The 16,867-nt window shown below is 40.0% G+C and overlaps 1 protein-coding gene across 1 annotated transcript in view; it reads right to left on the reverse strand.

Moving 5' to 3' along the window:
- The window catches only part of LOC131245953 (double-stranded RNA-binding protein 6), a 37,948-nt gene extending 27,146 nt beyond the window's left edge, over window positions 1-10,802 (reverse strand). The window contains exon 1 of the mRNA XM_058245776.1: window positions 10,251-10,802. Coding sequence (XP_058101759.1) covers window positions 10,251-10,496 — 246 coding nt within the window. The 5' untranslated portion in view covers window positions 10,497-10,802. The remainder of the gene's footprint in view (window positions 1-10,250) is intronic.
- Window positions 10,803-16,867: the final 6,065 nt, after the last annotated feature.

A 16,867-nucleotide genomic window follows, 5' to 3' on the forward strand; every position in this document is an offset into this window, starting at 1 on the left:
TCAAAAATTTCTTCGCTATGAAATCAAAAACAGGGACCCACGGACGGACTCCAATGGGCCACCATCTCGATCCGAACGAGCAATCCGATCCGTCCATTCGAATCAGGCAAGGGTCCTAACCAAGATGTGGTTGATCTTGATCTAAAACATGCCAGACAGAGGTTGAAAATGCGCTGAATGGCAGAATATTTGCCGTAAGATCAAACAGGTGGGCCGTGTCAACGAAAATCCAAAACCCTCCATCTCTGACCGGTTTTTCGAGGTGAGTTCAATGGACAGAGTGGATTTCCTGTCCGGCTTCGATCAGGGGCCCCACCAATCAATCAGTGCCGGCAGACGTTACGCAGACTTTGTTTTGCATACAGAACTGACGCTCCAGGTCGGCCATCACGGCTGGCTGTTGAGGCAATCCAAACCATTCATCTTCTCAGCAATTCAAAACTCACCAAAGAGGAGTAGATTCCACATGTTAAAGATCATAATTGCATGTGTAAACGAAACATCAAACTTGTTGTCTTTCTCAGTGACTTTCCAACTGCGAAACGTTACTTACTACGTAACTCTCACGCACCACCCCTTACTCTATATATAAAGGGAACAAGAAGAGAGAGAGGGAGGTAGCGAGGCCAGGGCAGTCGTGGAGGCATTCAAGGGGAGATCCAGGGACGAGGGAGAGAAAAAGAAAGAGAGAGAGAGAGTGGCCGGCTGGAGGAGTTATTTCCTTCTTCTAGTTTTTTTTATTCCTTGTTTTCAGAGATTTTTAGTTTGATCATGAGTATGACAGGCTAAACCTCTTCGCTAAGGCTAAGAGGTGAAGCTTGTAGCGTGATGGGGCAATTTTTACAGTTTGGATTCATGTTTATGAACCGATGTTGATTTTGGTTCGATTATTAGGAATGCTTTCAGTTTTTAATGATTTGTTGTGACTTAAATTACAATAGACCTACGATGGCTTTGAGTACTTCCTTTCCCTTATTTTGATTCTGAAGATAGGAAGCCCTGTTTGTTCACCATTGCCCCTTGGACATGGTTGGGTGAGGAATCCTTCCTAACATTCATACATCTTTCTGATTGGTTGTCGATTGGTTTATCTGTTGTTTACTTTGTCTCATGGGCATGGTTTTGTGATGGAATCAACTCCAATTCTCGTCTCTTTGAAAACTAGATCAAAGGAAGTTCAGATTGAGTTTTAGTTATATATCTTCCAACTGGATGAAGATGGGACTCGCAGTCCAGTTGAGTTCATGAATCAAGCGTAGATCTCCCTGATCTCTACAAGTGGATCCTCTGAATCCCTAGTTTCTACCTTTGAATTTCACGAGTTTTAGTTAAATAAATTAACCATTATTCCCTTCCTTTTACCTGATTTAGATTTCATCTTATCCTAGTTCTAGTTTGAGTTAATTTCAGATTACGTACAAGGTTCGGTCCCTATGGATTCGACGTCGGTCTTACCGAGTTTATTACTACATCACAACCCTATACTTGGGGTGTGAACAGGCTTCTTGTAATGCGCTTTCAAAATATTGTTCTTTGCTTTTTGCTAGATAGGGTTGTAAGCTTTTTTGTGCCATCTCGATGCCTTCTTAATAAATTCCTTTCATCTTAAAAAAATCATAACAAAACCATTAAAAGGTCCTTAATGAGGTCCAAATGTAAATTGACAATAACTTCATCTCTCACACACACTTTTTGCCTTATCTCCACTTTATTGTCGTTCCTTGTGAACGCATAACGTTTCGCAACACTGGGTCTCTGGCTCTTTAAAAGCCATTCCATGGAATTTGGAAATATGAATAATGACCCCTTAATCGATCCATCGTGAATCCTTATATGGATCAATTAGCCTTAATCTTAACTAGACAAGAGTTTTACTTTTATTTTTCCATTTTTCAGGCCAAACTTTATGTCATAGCATTAATTATTTAAGTGACCTTTCCTGTTGCAAAAGTAACAAGTTTGGCCCTTCTCACTTTTATCCTTTGTTTTGAGTTGTCATTTGTAACCTTTTGCTTGCCTTTATCCCCATAACCTTTCTTCATTTTCCACAATGTGAGCACTCTTATGTCAATCTCATTTAAGTCTTTCTTCTTCTTGCCCACATTGTAGAATTGGCCCAATCAAGATCTACTTTTCTTCTTGTGGGTAGTAGTTGACCTTGAATGTGGTAAAGCAAAATGAAAGAGAACGAAGCACACGATAGACCATCATGTCATTAGATATGGCCAACTTAAGCACTCTCAACTTAGAGGTTGGCTCAAATATATTCATAATGTGCTCCTTAATATTCTCATCATCGTTATATTTTAAGAAGATGACTTCACTAAAGTTGTGTTATCATCTCCCCCTTATTGGACTTGGTGAATCTTTTCCCGATTTCAGCTAAAAATTCCTTTGTGTTCTTTTTCTCAAGTATAACACCACAAAAAGGCTTTGAAATAGAATGTCTAATGATCATTAAACTTAGCTTGTTTGTTCATTCTTACTTGTCATACTTGGTCACCTCAGTGACTGAGCTTGAATCAATTGGGCTTAAGAGGTTGCTACTCTCTTAAGGCTAAGTAAAGATTTATGCACCTATGGTTTTTTCTATTGTTTCCTTTCATTCTTGGAAGTTAGATCTGATAGGGGAGGGACTGTTGTTGACTTGGGAGCTAACCGATGAAATATTCTTAACTATGACAAGATTGTGTAAAAGATCACATTAGAAAGGAATCACATCAACTCTAAGCATGACTAAGAACTTCACCATGCTAACCTTTTATCTAATCGATGGGGCACTAAACTAGATCATCTAGGATAATGGCCTAAACAACAAACCTAGTGTGAAACCCAATGCATCATTATGATTTTTTCCTTTGGGTCGAACTAGCAACATGCAAGTGTTTCTCACATGAGCTTTAGATGAATGCCAACAACACCAGCCCAAGCAGCACAACACCATTATGGTAAGATGCACCCTTTGATCTCATGTCGTCAACACCATCCACACCACCCATTTAGTTCTCACCACACGACGAAATCCTATGGATCAAATTCCATTTGTTTGGATACAAATCCTACCTTATTGACCCTTAACGCACAATAAGGCGTTATGCTCTTTGAATCAAAGGACCGATGGGCATTCTCAATTACCGCCAATGATTACGGTATCGATAATATCAACCGCTATTATCAATATCGCACAAAAACAATACAATATTGGGCTTTAGTTGGGAAACTTCTCAATATTGATCTATATATCGTAATGAATTGCAATGTATCCCTTCGTGAAATTATTGGAAAAATCACAAAAAAAAAAAAAAAAAAATCCCAAAAATTGTTTTTTAGAATTTTTTGCTTTCATTACATTCCTAAAGAAATTTTAACCACTCCTTTTCAATCGTTTGGAGAGGAAATGGAATTTGGTGGCAAAATCAAATTTGGAGAGCATGCAGTGCCGAAAACCAAATTAGTGATATTTTGCAAACTGGAACAATTTTTTCTTGTTTAAATTTCTTGCAATCAATGATTTTTCATGTTTTGCATGCTCCATCAAAGGTTTTGACCTTCGATTTTCAAATTTGGAAATTTTGGGGGAAATTCGAAATTGCCTCCATTTCACCTATTGAACTTGCAAATGGTGGTTTAAAAATCCCATTAGAGTGTTTAAAGGTTGATCTACAGATTGAAAGAACTTTTTGAAATTAAAAAATATGTTCTTAATTAAAAAATGTTGAAAATTAATTAAAAATAATTTTATTTGAAAACAATTAGATTGACCAAATGTTATGTATGCCTAATATTTTGTACTTATAAGTGTATATATATTTTGTACTTATAAGTGTATATTGATCTTAACATCAGCCACATCTGTTTACTTATTTTCAAAAACTAATTTAATTTTAAAAAATTATTATTAATTTTTTAAATAAATGCACTCTATATTGCATAACATATCCTAGTCTCACTATTTAGTACATTAAATGTGCTAATAAGTGATATGAATTATAGATAATTTCTTTATTTATTATTTTATATGAACTAATTTTTAATACAGTTGCATAAATTATATCTGGCAGCACAGAGTTTAGTACCCTATACAAAAAAAAAAAAAAAAAAACCTTATTGCGTAATTGATTTTAGTAATCTTTTGAGTTCTAAGTATGTAATAATGTCTTTTTTAACACCCCCTAAAGTTTCATTGAAAAATTTGACCAATTTCTCAATGTTTCCCAAAAAACAACAATATATTATGCGATATAGCATATATTTCCCAAGCGATATGTAACACCCCATACTTTTCATTACTCGGGTGTTCCTGTGAAGATCTAACTTAGTAACACGAACCTAGCTCATTGAATGTTCACCTTCATTTTAGCCTAAATGTAACCATACATCTTAGGCTTTGAAGCTTGAATCATCAGATCCATAGTTAATTAGATACACAACTACTAATACACAATCCATCATCGGTTATTATAATTAAATTATCTGATCACTAAAACTACCACTCATTACCTTTAAACAAGTCAAAAAAACCTTTTGTTTTGGTGTGGGTCATATTTGGAATAAATTTAACCGTTGGAAGTAAACTGCATCTGTAGATCGAGTCATCCATGCGTTAACTGGCAAGATGGACCATCACACCACCAGAGAAATCTATTTTTAAGATTTCAATCACCTTTTTAGACAAACAAGACCGTACATCAACCTTTGTGGGGCTCAAATCGCCAAACCCACTGTTCATTAACTTCAAGACTATGTTGCGAGTAACACAACTAAGATTGTAAGGACTCACTACATGGGCCTTAAATCCCACTACTAATCACTATGTGGATAGCCTTTGGACCTTAGGACCTTTTGGATAGGAATGGATTAAGAATGAGGAAATCCAGCCTTAGGTCGTTAGAAAATGCCATTTTATCACATGAATCAAGTTGTGGGGCCCGCCTGATCTTTGGATCTACTTCATTCTACAGCTCGTGGCCCAACATGATTAATTGAAACAAAACAGATGGTCAGAGTGGATTTCTCACAAGCATCGCTACGGGGCCCATATCAATCATGCATGTGCACCAAAGGGAGTGCACCAGCGTTGCATCGAACTAAGGATCGAGTCAACCGAGTGTTGACCCGATGGTTTTCCAAAAAAGAGGGAGAGAAACATCTCTCTTTCCTGTTTCCCGCTCATTCGCACTTCAAATGGGCAGCGTCCATCATCCGATTGTGGGCCACCATCATCATTTGTCCAGGAGATCCAAACTGTCCATCGGGTGTGGCATCAAGGTCCGACCAAAACCCTACCTCCCCCTTGAGATACTGCACATGTGCATAGGCACAGATCCAAACGCAGCTAAGTTGTGTGTGGGACAACTTCAAAGAATGGAAATTGCCACCTAATCTTGGCCCACCATTTGTTTATGGTCGGATAATCCAAACTGTCCATCTTGAAGAATTGTCGATTCCAACCAAGCCCTGATCATCTTCAAGTATTGAAACACGCGTGTAGGAGCACAATACTCAGCGCAAATGGAGGTGCGCTCGGTGTTTTCCGAAAACGGAATTCCCCGATTTCTACTGCCACGCTGGCAATCCATGAGGATTTTTCTCCTGTTATCTCAACCGTAGGGTGCAAAATAATCCTAACCCTCCGTTCATAACAAATGGATTAGGGTTTCCTAGAAAACTAATGCCGAAAATCTCTCTCACGGTCTATTTCTAGAAGCTTGATGCCTATCTCAATCCACACCATCTGCTTTCAATCCAATAGTGTGGGATTGTTAGGGTAACACTATAAGAGAGGTAAGAATCAAGTGCAATTTGGTTTTCCTCCCCGTTCATGCAAAAACCCTAGAAAATCGGTTGGATTGAAGAAACCACGAACCCACCGACTAAAACTTCACCGAGCTTTGATCTATTATGTCCTGAAGTTCCTAGGGGCCAATTAGGGTCGTCCAAAAGCAGCAGAATAAAGAAGGAAGGCATCGAGCGAAATCCACCGTTGAAGGTCAGCTCATCTTCTCTAATCACACGATGATCATGTGGTTTTGATAAAGCTCGGATTCAAGATCCAAGTCAATCGTTCGACGGGCCTTAGAATCTAGAATCATTCAACAGAGCTTAAGTCAAATTTGTTGTGGATAGATTCCAGATCACTATCTAGATCAACATTAAGAAATAATGCTGAAAATCATTTTATGTTTAACCGGGTGTTGTTGCGTCAAATCGGGCCAACTCAGCAATCCACCGAGTTGTTTTGACGAGTCCAGTAGTTTTCCAAACATGTAGGAATTTAAATTTTTTTTAGAGAGAGAGAGAGAGAGAGAGAGAGAAAGGATGAAGTAAGAGAGAAGAAAGAAAGTGAGTCGAAACGTTGAGCTGACTCAGCGACTCAATTCACCCGAATCGAGTCAGCACCTGGTAGAGCCCTGGTTGAGTTTTGGGATCGGTGATCTTCCAGTAGAGAGAGAGGAGGAAGAATATAGGAGGAGCAGAGAAGATGGAGGGGTTGTGCAGTTATGTGGCTGTTTAGTCACTCCCGAGTTGACTCGGCAATGACCGAATTTGCCCTATGATGAGTTGTCCTATCCAGCATATTAGAGTTGGTTGTGTTCAGCATATGGGAAAGATTGTATTCCACTCATTGTTTGAGTCGGGTTGGAAGTCGCCAACTCGTGACCAAGTCGTCGAGTCGAGTTGACTCAATTGGTAAGTAAAATCTTGAATTTTAGGTGCTGATTTCATTCCACTTCGAGATGAGCTAGCCGGAGATTCCATGTGAGAATGTAGGATTGGTAAGCATCTTCTAGGTTTATCTTCATTGGATTCAAGACGAAATCTAGCTAATCAAATTCTAAGTAAATTGATTCATCCAAACCTCCAACATGATTTTAATTAGATTCTAAATTAATCGATGATGCTTCACATGTTAATTGATGTAGAACTCCTAAATCCTTACGAAAGTGTTTGCCTACTTGTGGTAGCGAGATTGAATTATCCTCAAGTGGGTTGAGGTGAATTAACCTCTCAAACTTTCTATTGGAATTTGAGTTTAAATCCAAGCTAGGGTTAATCGTGGTTGAATTCTAAATTGATATAGGGAACTTGACATCCAAAACTCCACCTCTTGATCCACCTTGACTCAATTCGAATTTGGAGTAGTATAATTGGGTTGAGTCAACTGAAGAAGTTGAGATGAGTCAATTCCTAAAGTCTCCTTTAGAATTTTAAAATAACCTTAATTTAAGCTAATTAGCTTTAGAATCTTGATTTTAATGTGGAATGTTTGATCCCATCTCCAGATTTACTCTTTTACGATTTGCATTCGGGCTAGGTTACACCTCCTAAACCACGTTTAAGCAAACTCCCCAATCCAAAGTGAGGATCACCCTTCAAGCTTTTTTACATCATGATAGTTAGCTTCATTCATTTATCTAATTGATTGCTTAATATAGTACTTAGTGGAAATGATGATAAATGCTAATTTCTATTTGAGTAATTCTTCATAAATGATTGATGATTGAATTTAAATTCAAGCATTTGAACATGCTATGGATCTCAAATATCTCTATTCTGATTTAGGATGAACACTTTATATGTGTAAGTGCTTTCGATATTGTATGTGGCTTGTTTTGCCGCTTATAATTACTTGATAGAATTGTTGGAGGTCCTCGAACTAGTGGCCGTTTGTGTAAGTAATGGATTAAATGAAATTATGTGATGGACTAACCATCTTGTGGATCATTTGTGCTTATGTGACTTTTGGGATCATCTCTTTTTGTCGCATCCTTGGATGCACTATTTGCCCAATGTGGCTTTGATGAACCATTTTTGTATAACCTTGCGATGGTCAGTTCCATTTGTTGAACTATGATCGGCCACTAGTTGAAGAGGTTACCACTAAACATCTTAGTTGTTAGTCTCATGAGCTAGGGATGGTGGTATAGGACTCTATGCCTGAGTTGTTGGCCTATGCTGGGTGACAGCCCCTCATAGTGATATTTGAGCTTTCTTAAAATGATTGTTTGTAATTGAACTAATAACGGTTGGGCTAATAATGTATTTCATGGCATGTAGACTTTACCGGGTGGACGATATAAGACACGGGGTTTCTTAGGTCACTATAGGCTATACGATAGAATATTTTACTGGGTGATTTTAAGTTATCATCGCATGCATTCGAACTATTATGGGTTGTCCTTTTTGGATGGACTTTTCCGGGTGCCTAGCTTTCCTTGGGCATATCTTAGAGTACTTTTCTGGGAGGCTAGTTCGCCTTAGGTGTCCTCATTGCATTGTCTTTTCCAAGTGGCTAGTTCTCATTGGGCATAGCTTTGAATACTTTTTCAGGTGGCTAGTTCTCCTTGGGCGACCTTTTTGCCAATTGGATGAGCATCCCCAAGTTTATGAGCATGTGCATGCATTCATGCATTTAAACAGGAATATCATGGTGAAATTTATTTCATGTATGCGTATCTAATGAACTCTGGCTTATTACTATGATGGTCATTGTGAGATGTTCATTATAAACTGTTCCTGACAAACTATGCTTAATTATCGTGATGTTTTGGTAAATCTTGGGGGTTATACTTCGCTACGATAGCCATTAACGCTATCAAAACATATTCAGTGAGTGCAGGATACGTGGATGATGTACAGGTTGATTCTAGTGTGGGGCATGAAGAGCTTGATGATTATGCAGCTCTAAATTCTAGTTTCCTTTCATTATTTAACCCTATGGGCAGCCACTTGTGTATCTGGAATGTATATTTAGCATTTTCCTTTATGCTTGATTTGTTCTCTTCTGCTAAATTGCTCACTCTGAAAAAGAAAAAGGAAAAAATTATATGGCTAAATATGGGCTATCTTTATAGGTTAACACTCGGGATTTCAGAAAACGAGTACTAAACTTGGATTACGAAAATGCGGGGCATTACATGATACCATATATGTATTTGTATCCAAGGATATGATGCATCCGTCGATATCGATACTGAAAACATTGGTTACTACCACTTTGGTGGAACACACAACTAATTCTATCTTCCAATTCCTATAAACTAAGATCTCACCCAATCCATTATCACTAATAAATATTCTCAATGTCCAAAAACAAAGAAGTGGATAACCTAGTCAACTTCGGTCACTATACTTTAACTATTTAGCCCCTTAATCAAGCCATGGACATGTACTGTCTGGATGGGCACAACTCCATCAATTGGTCAATTGTCCTTGGCTAAGATGGATTATTTATGCACTTGTAACCAACATCATGACCTCCTCAACACATTGTATCTAATGTTAATATTTTTAGGTGACAAAAACCATTAAATATTTTTCTCCGGGATGCTCCTAAGAAACTTTCCAATTTTCCTTTTCCTAAATCAATAAAAAATTCAGTCCGCTTGTCATAACTCCAACTATTTTTAACCATTTCACAAAGGTTAGCAGGCATACCGACTCATCCACCATCCAGCATGCAGAATCTGGAGCGTCCAAATCGTTAGTCCCAATCTGCATGCCCCATTTTGTGGTTGAGATGGTATGCCTGTTAGAACCGCTGACACTTTTTTCTTGAAACGCCCTCTCTTCACCTGTTAATCTGAACCACTGACGATTTTCTCTTAAACCATCCATTTGGTGGGGAAGAACGGAAGGTTAGGATTGATTAGTGTGGTTTTCAGGCTATGCGTCATCCGAAGTGGGGCCCACCACTTCAACCGTCTGGATTTGTGTGCATGTGGGGCTTACCGGAGTCCTAGCTTCTACTTTCTCAAAAGGGCAGGCATTTTTTGTCATTTTGCATACCAAAGGCGAGAGACTTTGAGAATCACGCCCGACCCACCAGTCAAGGCGTCAGTTAAGAGACCCAAGCACTGATGGCGCACGTTAGCTGATGGACGCCAGCAATGACCCAATGACGGGACAAATCCAGGAAGCTCTCTGAGAACATGCGCCCCACCCGATCCAGCGCGCGTTAGCAAACTGGAAGATCCTTTGCAGGAGTGTCTTGTAAAAACCGAGCTAATGAAGAAACGGAGCACATTAGCAGACTACAGCCAGAAAACAGTCGCGGGCGAATACGATAAGCCCACACAACCCAACGGCGCAAGTTAACATGCCTCCTGGCTTCCCCGCACTTCCATCCCTTCTAATAGTAGTAAAAGAAAGTGTCGGAAGCCAGGACAGAGAAAGCCGTCTAGAGGTTTCAAAAATAGAGAATAAAACCCTAATTCAAACGGAAAAGGCGAAAACCCTTATACTCTTACCAAAATCCTGGCCGCGAGAGAATGTGATGGGCCCCTGTTAGCGAGCGAATTGAGGGCGACCTCAGCCGCGGAGTGCTCGGCCTGCCTCAGCGTCGTGCAGAAGTTAGGGCTTTCAAAGATCTCGCCGTTAAAGTTGACGGCAGCCTTGAATCTCGGCGCATGGTCAGGCCCTTCCCTTATACACGAGTACGACGGCAGGTTGAAACAGCTCCTCTGCGCCAGCTCCTGCAGCTGGTTCTTATACATCTCCAAAACCCCCCAAAACAGTTCTCCACGGACGGAAAACCACTATCAGCTGGCGGAAAACCCGGATAGAATGACGGAAAACCTCCCCAAGGAGTCAAGATCCGACCGCGTAATCGCGACCGGAAATGCGGGATGGAAAATTGCGCGGCCGGAAAATGGAGGCTTTTGACCGGATTTTTTCGCTGGAGGAGTTTGGCGATATCGAGGGGTTTTAGGTTTTTTCTTAGAGAGAGAGAGAGAGAGCGAGAGCGGCCGGGAGGAGAATGCGAAAGCACACCAGAAAATGGGGTCTTATTTTCCCAGTAGCGTCTTTTTTTTTTTTTTTTATATGTTTCCTCTTATTGGACAACCTTTGATGCAGCGAGGGAGTGTAATGGATGATACTCCAGTATGATGGGGTTTTCCTCTTCAGGTCAGATGAGATGAAGTACGGTTCAAATGCCACAAATAGTGGAATCCCCGCGCTGCTCGACCAGTCCTACAACCTACTCGACCGGTCGAGTGAACAGTGCTCGACTAGTCCTGGGTCTCTCGACTCAAAGTCCAGAGAACTTTATAAACAGTACTCGACCAGTCGAGGGTCGGCTAAACCAATCAAGTGAACAGTACTCGACCAGTCGAGGGTCGGCTCAACCAGTCAAGTGAACAGTGCTCGACCAGTCCTGGTTACGCAAATTTGAGTCCGATTTTGTGCAGGATTCGGAATTTTGAGGCGGCTTTCGCAAAGGGTGCGAAAGAGAGTTTCCTAAACTATAAATAGGAGGTCTCTAGGATTTTTTAGGGCATTCAAAAGGTAAGGCAAGAGAGTTTTCTAAAGTTTTGCAAAGGTTTGCCAAAAGGTTTAAGGCTATCAAAGGTGTGAAAGAGAGAGAGAGAAAGAGAGAGATGAAGCTTGTGCAAGTGAGGCTATGCTCGTAGAGGTGATCTACCATATCTTAGCGCTTCCACGTCCTCGTAATCAGTGAGATCTCTCCGTTTTCTTTGTTTCTCTTATTGTTTATCCACTCCTGCGTGAGAGAAGAAGGTTGTAACGTTCTACTTCATAGTGGATTGTTGATCTGGATGAGGTCCCGTAGTTTTTACCTCTTTGAGGGTTTTCCACATAAAAATCTCTTATGTGGTGTAGTTTATGCTTTGATTTATTTCATCGCTTTATTATCCCATAATTCCGGTTTGTTTTGGAAGGTTATATCCTAAGGTTTTGTGCAAGGCCCCCAAACAAAGTGGTATCAGATCTAAGTTCATTGAACGGGTAGGATCGGTTTTGAATTATGGAAGGTAGCTCTTCAAGGATGATCAGCCTCAATGGTTCTAACTGGACCATATGGAAGGCTAAGATGGAAGATTTTCTTTATTGCAGGGACTTATATTATCCAATTTTAGGCATATCAGCAAAATCCAAGGATATATCTGATGATGATTGGAAGAAGATGGACCAGAAAGCGGTGGGGTTTATTAAACAATGGCTGGATGATTTTATGTTCCACCATGTGTCTACGGAGACCTCAGCCACCAGCGTATGGCTGAAATTGGAAGGGTTGTATGAGAGGAAGACAGCCGGTAATAAAATCTTCCTGATAAGACAACTTATGAATCTCAAGTTCAAATATGGTGGTTCTGTGGCCGAGCACATGAATGAGGTCGGCAATATAGTGAACCAACTCTCCGCTATGAAGATGGTCCTGGATGATGAATTGCAGGCTTTACTATTGCTTAGTTCATTGTCTGACAGTTGGGAGACATTGATGGTTTTTCTAAGTAACTCCGCGCCAAACAGAAAGATATCCATGGAACAGATAACCAGCTATCTCTTCAATGAGGAGAAAATGTAACGCCCTGTGTTTTCAGGACCCGAGTATATAACCCGTTTCCCAAAAACTCGAGTATTAGCTTATAAAATCCAGTGTAAATTTGAACCATCTGTCATTAATCAGAGTTAACAGTAGCGAAGCCAGAATAAACCATGCATTAAATAAAAACATTATGATCATCACCAAGTTTCCAAATGTGGTGCCTATACAGGACTTATACAATCTCAAATAACAAAGTTCAGGTAAGCAAAAACGTGAATCTATCAACTAGTAGTGGAGAATCAATGCGGGTCGCAGGGGCCCCGCCTAGCTCCTCAGCTATCACATCTGCTCTAGCAACTCAGTGAATAGCATCGGCTCGCCCTATACCTGCATCAACTGTTACGATTTGATAGCGTCAATGGCTATCGCAGTGAGGAACACCCTCTAAGATTGCACACTCATAATTCATAATCTAATATAGATCACAAGTCATGCACTTTAGATACACTAATCAGAGCATTTCATATTCATACTCATATAAAGGAAATCAAGCCAATCAATAGAATTTCATCATAAGCAAAATATAATAGCAATCGTAATACAAGGAAATATGTCTAGATAACCAAACAATCAAACATACGATTTTCTATTGCACCCGAAATAACATTGTACGTGAACTCCACAAAATGGCTAGAAAATCGATAAGTGAACTTCAGCTCCACCCGGAAACCATGGTACAAGTGGAATTCGCAAGGCGAATAGAAAATCACTCTTTAAACCTTACCTTCATCCGGAGATCATGTCGTACGTGAACCTCGCAAGATAGCTAGAAAATCGATAAGCGAACTTCAGCTCCACTCGGAAATCATAGTACGATTGAACACCGAAAATGAAGAGACAAACAACATACAAACCCTAGACCACTCAGAAATCATATCGTACGTAAACACCGCAAGATGGCTAGAAAATCGATAAATGAACTTCAGCTCCACCTGAAAATCATGGTACGACTGAACTTCGCAAGATGGCTAAGAAACAACAGATGTATAAATATAACCAATAAGCTACAAAGGGCACCAATGACTCATCCAAGCCATAAAGGTAAATGTGCGATTCAAGCCGTGTAAGGCAGATGTGGATTGCAGGATCATAAGTCCAAGGTAAGTTCCATTCAGTTCATCATTCAAGCACAAGTGGTAGCATATAAATAAATTAATACATATATAATAAGGGATAACATGTTATCATCGAACCATTCATGCATGTTATAATTTAAAAGAAACGTTTATCATCCAACACATGAATTAACTATACCACAAGTTAGCATATTCAATAGTAAAGTAAGAAACTCAGTTAAGGGAATCATGCTATCATCTATATCTAGATTGATAAAATCAAGTGGGAAGCTCAAAGGGCGAGTCTTCACCTTATGTTTGAACTGCCTACACCATTGCTAAGAATTGCGTGCTTCCTTGGAATCAATTCCTACCATCAATTGCAAAGTTGTACAATTAGACCCAAGCTTACACACTATTTAGGGTTAGGGTCTTAACGTAGCGGTTGGATTACCCAGGTTTAGGGTTTTCGTCATAGGGTTTAGTTATATGTTTAGATTTTAAGTTTTGATTATGGAATTGAACTCCCTTTTGTATGGCCGTTAATGATATTACTAAATGAATAAAATTAATGAAATAAATTGGTTATTAAATTTAGGAATATTAACAATATCTACTATTACATTAAATTATCTAATAACAACCCACGATGAATAATAATACTAATAATTCCAAAACAACTCTTAATGGTAACAACATACCTAATATTAGCTAACGTGACATTAATAATTATTTTGATGAAAGTAGATAGTATGCTTCAACATTAATACTAATACTTTAAGAATGACAAAATAAACTACTAATATTTTAATAATGATAACTTTTATATATATTAACTAATATCGGTATGGATAATTTACTAATGGCTATTCATATCTAAATTTAATAATCCTAAAATTTTTTATAATAATAGTAACAATGATAATTAAAACAATCTCAGTTCAGGAAGAAAATGTGGACTTACTTATGTTGATTCGGTAGCTCAACTCAACCTTAACAAGGCCTGAACTAGGCCCAAGCTCTCTTTCTCCTTTCTTTCTTTCTCTTTCCTTCTTCTTTCCTTTTCTTCTATGGCTGACGAGTTCATTTGCCCAACAACCACCCTAGTCTTGAGTCACTAGCTAGGTCAACTCAGCCATGTATCATGGTGCCTTAATGAGTCAAGTTCACTCAACTTGACAGCGAGTGCAACTTGCACTCGCATATTCTCTTTCTCACAAATCTTCTTCTCTTTCTTTCCTTCCTTCTTCTCTCCTTCTCCAAATCTAGTTCTTGCAGCCAAATGGGACAGATTTGGAGTCACCCCAGATCACCAGATCTGAGGCTACGTGACTCGGTGAGTCATTAAGGCAGCACCAACCTGATGAAAACGGGAGGACACAGCTGCAGCTCGATCTCTCACTCTCCTCTACTTTCTTCCTCGTTTTTCCTTCTTTCTTTTCTCTCTCTCTCTCTCTCTCTCTTTTAAAAAAAAAACCTTCCAGCAAGAACCTGGACTAGACCAGGAGCAGACCCGACCCAACCACTGTTGGCTCGACCCGAACTCGACAGCGAGTTGAGCTGCTGACTCACCCGTGCACTGTCCCTTCTTCTCCCCTTCTTTCTTTCACTTCCTCACTCCCTTCTTCTCTTCTCCTTCCATCTACCTCTCTCTCTCTCTCTCTCTCTCTCTCTCTCTCTCTCTCCATAAGCCCTTTTTCTGATGACCCAACAGGGTTTGGACTCGTCTCAGACTCGGACTGAGTTAGCATCGCTTGGTGGAGAAGACGAGCTAGCCATTAATGGCAGGTCAACATCCGATGCCCCTTCCTTCATTCTGCTTCGTAGGATCTGTTTTACTTGATCCCAACATGCCTCCTGACCATTAGTTTCGAAGCTCCGACTGGTTTTCGCGGTGGGTTCAAGCTTTGAAAGAAACGGGCGAGTTTTGGAGGTGCGGCTGCAAGGAGTAGAGCAGCGAAACCTCACCCTTTATTCTCTCTTTTCTTGATGCCCTGAGCAATCTGAGACCGTTGGATGGAGAATGCACGGCCTGGATTGAATCCGCTGTTTGGTTTTCTAAAAACAGCCAGCAGCCAGTGGTTTCCTTACACCAGTTTTCTACCAAAAACCAAATCCATGCGAACAACAATGGATGGTTAGGATTGCTCGCACCGGACGGCTGGGATTGATGGAGAAAACCCCCACGCGGATCGCCAGCGTGGAGCTTTCCATTTTTGGAAAGGAAGGAAGCACAAACAGCCCCCTTGCGCTGGTGTTTTTAGTCACGTGTGTGGGATCCACTGAGTGGAAATTTGGAGGTTTTGGTCAGAATACCCCCCCCCCCCCCCCCCCTCCTAGATGGACGATTCAGATCATGGAACTGATCCATGATGGTGGGCCGAAAATCGTCGAGGATGGCTCTGTCCGTCTGTCCTGACGAAAAATTTTAAAAAGAAAGAGAGAGGGAATTTCTTTCCTCTTTCGGGCGAGCACGGGTCAGCTCCCGTCTGACCATGCCAGTGGCCTGGTGCACATCGAGTGCACATGTAGGTGGTGCACATGCATCAATGGTGGGGCCCATAGGGACGTTCTTGATGTGATCCACTCCGTTCATCTATTTTGTTAGCTCACAATAAGGCTCAATCTAGAGTATGGGGCAGATCCGAGCCTTAGGTGGGCCCTACTATTTGAATTTAGTCCTTTATCGTCGATTGTGTGAATCCAACGGTCGGACTAGTTCCAATTCGACCATCAACAATCAAAATGTCTTAAGGGATCGTTTGTAAGTCTAAGCACCTCATCATAGGTTATTATTCAAGTAATATATAAATTTTAAATTTTATTATAATTATATGTAAATATATCTATATATATGTTTGTGTATCATAATCATGTTGTGCTATAGTATTTAAAATTCCATGTACCTTTCTCTCATTCTTCATATGGGTCAAAATACAAGGGTCTTAACTTACGGCTATCGATTTATTAACCATTGAATTTGTGAATTTAATATTCTAACTGTTGAGTTTTAGTGATGAGTTGTGAGTGTTAAGACTTATTACGTAATGGTTGGATTCTGTGTACTCTTATACAGATATGAGGTTTTATTTTATAATGGTAACACCCGAGTACGTAAAAGTACGGGGTGTTACAATGTACCCCCCCTTAAAGAGAATTTCGTCCCTGAAATTCAATACTTCTACCTAAAATGGGAATGAGGATACTATATTCTACTGTCTCTTAGCATTTACTACATTTCTCATGATGTATGTCTACATGCTCAAGGGCTTGTGACTGACTACCAGGACTAGGGTTGTTACAGAAAAGGTGGAAGTCTCAGGGGTCTACTCAGCAAGAGGCCCTTGTAACACAGGAACGGGGGAGAGGAAAGAACAGGAAGGACGGGAAGGCCCAAGATAAATCAAGAAGCAAGTCGAGTACTAGGAAAGATGTTGAATGCTAGAATTGTGGCAAGAAGGGC

This window comes from Magnolia sinica, chromosome 5 (assembly GCF_029962835.1).
Source record: "Magnolia sinica isolate HGM2019 chromosome 5, MsV1, whole genome shotgun sequence".
In the NCBI taxonomy this organism is placed as follows: Eukaryota; Viridiplantae; Streptophyta; class Magnoliopsida; order Magnoliales; family Magnoliaceae; genus Magnolia; species Magnolia sinica.